The 7,615-nt window shown below is 44.1% G+C and overlaps 1 protein-coding gene across 1 annotated transcript in view; it reads right to left on the bottom strand.

Annotated features, from left to right (window-relative positions):
- DGAT2L6 (diacylglycerol O-acyltransferase 2 like 6) overlaps nt 1-7,615 on the bottom strand; it is a 23,749-nt gene that overhangs the window by 353 nt on the left and 15,781 nt on the right. Inside the window, exons 2-7 of the mRNA XM_077774978.1 lie at nt 5,873-5,983; nt 5,275-5,345; nt 4,712-4,916; nt 2,883-3,057; nt 440-651; nt 1-2 (exon numbers count right to left, since the gene is read on the bottom strand). The exon at nt 1-2 is cut by the window's left edge and continues 353 nt beyond it. Coding sequence (XP_077631104.1) covers nt 1-2; nt 440-651; nt 2,883-3,057; nt 4,712-4,916; nt 5,275-5,345; nt 5,873-5,983 — 776 coding nt within the window. The remainder of the gene's footprint in view (nt 3-439; nt 652-2,882; nt 3,058-4,711; nt 4,917-5,274; nt 5,346-5,872; nt 5,984-7,615) is intronic.

Below are 7,615 nucleotides of genomic sequence, written 5' to 3'. Positions count from 1 at the left end.
GGCTCCCCAACTATGGAGAAGGAGGAGAGACAAGCATCTGAGCCTCCCTTCCTCAACTCAAATTACCCATCCATCAGAGGGATCCACATACTGAAACTCAGTATCTGTGTCCCCTCCCTTTCCCCTGTTCTTTCCCTCTGCTCTAGCCCCATCCCATCCCATATTCTCCAAATATCTAATCTCATGCATGCTGAAGAGAATGAGAGTAAGCTCAGAAGAATGCTGAAGGAATACATGTGAGTAATGATACTCTCATGGCAGCTATTAAATGACCACAACTCTTATCTGTTTAGTTGTCCTGCCCACCCTGCCCTCAGCCACAGCCACTGGAACTCCCATTGCCCATCCCAGTTGTCTGCTGGGTCTCCTGGACTTGGTGGATGACCTGGGTGGGGAGAAGTCAATTACCAGAGTGGTCCAGAGGTACTGGAAAGCTTACCAACAGTGGTAATGGGCCTATTGAAAGGAAGGAGGCCCCAGGATCCTCGAGTGAGGCCCCGGCCATGGAAGGTACAGAAATTTAGTCCCAGGATTTTTTTGAATGTGTCCTGGAAGGTTTTTTGGAAGAACCTTAACCACGTGCCCTCAGGGAAGATCTCTTGATTGTGAACCTCATTCTCTCCAAAGGAATAGGAAGGGACAAGGTACGCTCTGCAAAGAAAGGAGCATAAGTGTTAACTCTCCCAGGAAGCTCGCCCCAGCAAAATCCTCTCCAAGGTGGGAAGCCTTTCCAAACATCCCATTACAGAACAGGAACCCAAGCACCCAAACATCTTCAGCCTTGTGTCTCATTCTTGCCATGTCCCACCCTTCTAAATGAACCCTTTGTGGGGAGCTGCTGCACCTTGTCCTCTGATAGGAAGAAATGAAATCTTAGGCAATCTAACTGCCTTCACTGCACCCAGTATCCAGAGTGATCTTCCTAAACTGCATATCTAGACATGTCATTTCCCTCTTTAAAACTCTTCCAGAGATTCTTACTCTGTATCATGCTGCTTACCATGGCTTTTGTGTTCTAGCCCTGCCTACCTGGCAAGCTTCTCCTCTCCCCACCCCTTCCTTGCAACCTGCTTAGCACTTCTAAGTGTGCCAAGTTGCTTCTTGTCTATGCTTCTTCGTACATTCTGCTCCTTCTGCCAGAAATGCTTCCTTATGTCTTCACATAGCTAATTCTATTGTGCCCTTCAATGCTCGGCTCCAATTTCAATCTCTTAAAAAAACCTTTTTTGACTACCTCCAATTCCCGCCCCCACAGTACAGATTAGGTACCCTTCATCTACTGCTTCTCTTTCTCTACACTAAGTCAGTTATTCCAGTCATCTCCTTACCTGTCTGCCTCCCTAGTTGTCTGTCAAGCTCATCAAAGGTGAGAACCGTGTCATTCATTTTTTGAATCTCTAGGGCCTGATACATTGTAGGTCAACTGAGTTCTTTCTCCCATTTTGTCTGACTGGCAACTCCTACTATTTTAGCTCACAATTCAGATGTCACCCACTTATGAAATTTCTACGTTGGGAGTGAAAGTTTTTCCATCAATTGTTGCTCCCATAGCACTTTGTATATATCTCCACTATAGCACATCATTCATCCAACAAATATTTATTGCGTTTTTTCTATGTGTCAGCACTGTTTTGAGCCCTAGGGACTCATTAGTGAACAAAATGGGTTAAAACAATTTCTGTCCTCATGGAGCTTGCATTTTTACTTGAGGGAAGACAGACAGCAAACAATAATAACAAACAAAAGACCAGATATATAAATAATAAAATCAGTGATATATAAGAGGATGATAAATGCAATAGGAAAAAAAAGCAGAGCAAGATGGTCAGGATAGACCTTATTGAGAAGAAACATTTGAGCAAATACCTGGAGGAGGTAGCACAATGAGCCAAACAGTCATTTGGAGGAATGATGTTCTAGGCAGAGGGGACAGCTAGAGCAAAGGCCCTAAGGCAGGAGCATGTGGTTTCTGAGAGAGATAGCAAGGAGCTCAATGTAGATCTAACAGAGTAAGCAAGGGTGAGACCAGTGGGTGATGAGGGGTGGCTAAGGACCAGATTATTTAGAGTTCTTCAGGCCCTTGTAAAGATTTTGGCTTTTGCTCAGAGTGAAATGGGAGCCATTGGAGCATTTGGAGTAGTGACATGTAATCATCCTAGCTACAGTTGGGAATATTCTCTTGGCTGTGGGGGAGACAGGGAAAGAAGCAGGTAGAGCAGTTAAGAGATTATGTAATAACCTAGGGGAGAGATGATGCTAGTTTAAACCAGGGAGGGGATTATAGGTGAGATGATAAGTGGTTAGCTCCTGGATATTTTTCATGTGTGCATATCTGTTCTCATTGGACTGTCAGTTTCCTAAAGGTAAGGACAAAGTCTTATTTATTTTTATATCTTCAATGCCTAGTACTATGCCTGACACACAGTAAGCATTCAGTAACTGCTGAATGAATGCATTCTATTTCTCAAATCAAATTATATGCTCTTTGGGGGCAACAACCATATTTTCTTTATTTTTGCAATCCCCACAACATGAAGCCCAGTGCCTTCCTTGCCTTGGGTAGGTTCTCTGGGCCTCTCAGTTAATGGTTGATATAGAGTGATGCTCCAAATCCCCAGACCCTCAGCCTACTAGGCTATTTGGGAAGAAGGTAAAGGTCTTTTACTACTGTACTTTCTATAACTTCAAGTAAAAGAAGTGCCTACAAATGTATCTGGAGGCCCAAACACCATTAAGACACAGTGTGAAGGAGCAGAGGGAAGCAATCAGAGTAAAGAGGGAGCCTCCTTTAACAGGTTTCCAAGGGAGGGAACCATTCTGGAGAGGTGCTACAGAGTATACATGGCACCCTGACAATAGGGCACCAGAACCTGGGGACCCACCCTGTCTCCAGTGCCAACTTCACAAAACCTTTACGTTCTTTAAGGTAGATGGTAGAGGCTCCTGGTCGACACAAGAGGGCTTCAGCAGCTCCACCCACCACAATAATCACAGCATTGCCGGAGCCTTTTTGGGTCAGCAAATACTTCAAGGCCAACTCACTCACTGGGCATATCCCTGTGAAACCAATGAGACAAGTAGCATAACAAACTTGGTGCTTGAGATTGGGGTGAGGGGTTCCTCTGGGTTCTTCCTGCTGGAGACATTTCTGTTTCCTGACTATTGTTTCCACTTTTCTTTCTTTAAATATAATGTATTATCAAATTGGCTTACATACATCACCCAGTGCTCATCCCAACAAGTGCCCTCCTCAATGCCCATCAAACACTTTCCTCTCTCTCCCCCACTCCCCCATCAACCCTCAGTTTGTTCTCTGTATTTAAGAGTCTCTAATGGTTTGCCTCCCTCTCTCTCTGTAACTGCTTTTTTTTTTCCCCTTCCCTTCACCCATGGTCTTGTTAAGTTTCTCTAGATCCACATATGAGTGAAAATTTCTTTGACCTCCACATCCTGGGTTAGCCCTAGCCTAAGGTTGGTCCTTAGGGTCAGCTGCTTGCCTTGGGGGTTCTGTGATACTACAGTTGGGGATACCTTGAGTTCCTCTGTCTGCTTCCTCTTAGCTCAATAGTATTTAAGCCCATCCCTATGGTTTCTACCCAGAAACCATAACCATCTTTGACTCTCCCCAGTCTTACAGCTCTGGAGACTCTCCAGAGTTTTCTCCCTCAGGGTGATCAGAACTAGCCACCACACACATGCTTTCTCCCTAGAGCAACCTGGCAACTGAGAGCCATTGGCTGGGGTTTCTGGAGAGTATGCAGACCCAGGAGCCTGCCCAAGCCAAAGTGAAATGTAGATGAACTGTGGAATTAAGGTAACACCCTGCTGTTCCACAACAGTCACAGAGTCTTTCCTCTCTTCTGCTTTTCACCTTTACTCTGGGCTTGCTTTTTATTCTCTCTTGAGATGGAAGAAAGTACCCCCAAGATTTAGTTATTTGGCTCATGCTAAACTCAGAGGGCAGCAGAACCATCCTCTGGGACTCAGTGGTCTCACTTAGCCCCTCCAGACAAATGTATCTTACCTTTTAATGTTTGGTTTCAGTTGTTTTCTGGTGTCCAGAAGGGTGAATATTCATCCAGAGAGAAGGACATTTGTCACAGTACCCTGGCTAAAAGCCTGGCATGGGGAAGTTGTCCTGGATTCTGATGGATGCCTATCCTTTATTCCTTGACATCTTATGCAAGTTTGAAGGGGTTCCCAGGAAATGAAGGTCATGGGCAAGGAGGGTACAAGCTAGTATGAAAAACTTTAAAATGTCTTTAAGAATCTTTGGAATGAGAGCTGCTATACAAATGGCCAAAATAAGCCAAGTAACATCCCAGCAAGAATCTAGCAAGGCTCATCTGAGCTGCCCTGTTCATGTCTGATTTTTCCTATTTTGGGTTTCAAATTTGGCTTTTGCCTTTTGCTTTCCACTTTTGCTTTAGTCCTGAACTCCAGTTCTGGTTCCTAGAATCCTTCTGAAAGGATTCCTGGCAACTCTTATAAATGCTTGTAACTTATTCTACTGCCTAACCAAACCCTGCTTCCCAGATCTTGGACAGAATCTGATACTTGGCCACATATTCTTTTTACTGGATCATTGTGTTCTGGACTCCTTTTCTACTAAGTCTTCTTCCAGCAGGATGTGAGATGTGGACTCTTAGCACTTATTGGGGCTGGAGCCCTGAGTTAGGACAGAGAATGGAATGATTTTTTTTATACTCACCCATTGACATCACATATTCTCGTACAATTGGGATCCAGAAGATCCCTTCCAAGGTCCCTACTGAAGGAGTGATGCCTGGGAAAATCCGAGAAAAGCCAGTGGCCTCAGTAGCAAAGTTGATGAACACACCATAAGAGAGAACGCCATGGGGGTGATTTACAATGATATAGTTATGTTCCGGAGAGATGTCATGAGTCTTCACCAGCTGTTAGAGGGAGATTAACTCAGCAGTGGATAAGAAAAAGGAAGAGAGGACATGTGGATCCATATACCAGCAGGTAGCCTATTTCTCTTAGGGAGCCCCAAATCCCTGTTCATTGGGATGTCATTATTGTCATAGGATTGCCAGGGGCTATGATGCTCAGAGGATTTGTAACTGTGAAGAAAGGCTGCTATCTATCCATCTTCCCACCTGCCCATCCATCTTAGGTGCCTATGCTGAATTATGCCTCTGAGCCTTGACCTTCACCGCTGGCCACTAAAGTCTTTGAAAACATGGAGCTAAGTAGGAAGGAAGAGTCCAGGCAACAGAAACCAAGGGCACTTAGTGGAAAGGTGGTTACCTTTATTGGGAAATAATTTTGAAAATACTTCCACAGGGTCCAATTTCGTACCCAAGCTGAACGCCTACCACCTATAGACACAGAAGGGAAGAAAAGAGCAGGTGAGATATTGCCAATCCCTCTACTTCTCTCAGAGTTGGAGGGTTCTTTCTATAGTCCTCGGGTCACAGAAGAGGTCTCTTATTCATACTTTCATATTTCTAGAACACAGAGCTGTAGATACTTGTCCCTGAATCCAACCCCTAAGAAGGTATAGGAGGTTCCTGCTCCTTAGGAGTCAGCCAAGAAGGTGATAGGAAGATATCCCGAGGCTGGGGACACCTTCCCTGAAACCTCTTAATTCTTCCTAGGAAGCCTAGGAGAGATCTCTCTTCCTTGCTGAGGTTTGCTCTCCTCTCTCCCTCTCCTTCCCTCTACCCCTATTTGCTTCTTTCAATCTTTCCTGCTCCCCACCCTCCTATCTCATTTCTTTTCCCTTTCTCCTTCTTTCCTCTTCCCACCCTTTCTCCCTCTGCCTCTCTCACTCTCCCTCCATTTCCTTCTCCCTGTGGTTCCATCCTTGGCACAGATGGGTACCACCATTCTTCCCATCTCTTACCTTGACTGTGAGTATTCCAATCATAGGCGAGCCAGGTTAAGACGAGCACAGACAAGATCCAGAATTTAGTGAACACCAGAAAGTAGGGTATAAGAATAATAGGAATCGCTCCTGAGGGGACACAAAGGGTTTATACCCTTCAGTTTCCTTCAAGTTTAATATAATTCTAACTACCATCTCTGCTCTATACTGAAGGGGCAGGTCAAGGCTGGTGTGAGACCCTTCTCTCCCACTTCCTCACAAACTCTACTCGCTCTACTGTAGTCCAGGCTGATCTCTGAGTCCTTGGATCTGGGTCCTTTGGATGGCTGAGATCTTAACTGAGGAAATGGCATAACTATGACATTCTCAGAACAGGCCCTCAGCTGGGGTCAAAGGAAAGCACTACTTGGCAAGTGGCCTCTCAAGAACAGCACTTGCACCAGTGGCTGAAATCCCCATTCTGGGACTTTAGGAATTCCTTTCTAATAGCTTGACCCTCCTCTCTTTGTGGAACCGCTAAATCAGCACATACCAGTGGAGACGGGGCTGCCTGCAGTATACAGGCTGTTTGATGCTGAGAAGAAAACACGTATTAGAAACTGCTTTACTATGTTCAGTTTTGTCCCATTCAAAATGTTTCAAAAGTTCAGAAGGGGAAATATTATCTCTGTTAGCAAAGGGCCACAACTCTATGAAATGTAAATATGATGCATCTCACCACAGAGGGAATTCCCATTTTAAAATCTGCATTCGTGAGAAAGGAGCTAAGTACCTGTATTGTGAATGAAAAAAGACCCAGCGAAGGGAATGACTTGTTTGACCAGGTAACCACATCACGGGAGATAAAATTTCCAGAAAAGGGAAAGAGACTCAAGAATTACTTAGAAGTGGAGGGGCGCCTGGGTGGCTCAGTCAGTTGAGCCTCTGACTTCAGCTCAGGTCATGATCTCACGCTTCGTGGGTTCGAGCCCCGCGTTGGGCTCTCTGCTGACAGCTCAGAGCCTGGAGCCTGTTTCAGATTCTGTGTCTCCCTCTCTCTCTGACCCTCCCCTGCTCATGCTGTCTCTTTCTCTCTCTCTCTCAGAAATAAATAAAAAAAAAATAAAAAAAAAAAGAATTACTTAGAAGTGGGTTTTCTCTTGCATTTTGGACATAGGTGAAAATAACAGGAAAAAAACATGGAATGGGCCTTTCTTTAAAAAGTCATGTTATGGAGTAGAAGAAATCTAGGTGATAGGCTGAATTCTCTTTGCAAGAGCTGGCTGAGATGGTTTTTATAACCATGCTAAGTAAATAGGAAATAGTGGTGGGAGAAATTTTACAGGAAGCTTGCCATCAATAAATATCCTACTACCTCTGACCCTCATAAAAGATGAGAGTAAATTTGCCAGGTAAGCTTCAGAGGAACACTCAGCAAGAATCATTATTAATTAAAGATGGTCTATCTGTATAATTTCTTTTTATATCTTGCTTCAAATAGATTTAGTTTGCATCCCAGTATTTAAAACAGTGCCCTGCACAGAGTAGGTGTTTAACAAATATCTCTAGACTGACTGGAAGATAAGTGTTTTCTCTTTTCAATATCAGGTAAAATTAAATGATGTTTTTTTGCCAGCATTTGTACTATTTAAATGTGGTGTTATTTAAAAAGCATGGGTGAATTAATGGTGTACCTTATATCTGATCTCTTTCAGTTATTCACAAATCCTAACAGTACTCTAACCCAGAGCCATACCTTGATAAACACCACCCTCCTCCTGG

This window comes from Crocuta crocuta, unplaced genomic scaffold, assembly GCF_008692635.1.
Source record: "Crocuta crocuta isolate KB4526 unplaced genomic scaffold, BGI_CrCroc_1.0 scaffold394, whole genome shotgun sequence".
In the NCBI taxonomy this organism is placed as follows: Eukaryota; Metazoa; Chordata; class Mammalia; order Carnivora; family Hyaenidae; genus Crocuta; species Crocuta crocuta.
Note: the sequence above shows the minus strand (reverse complement) of the source record. Positions and strands in the feature narration are given on the sequence as shown.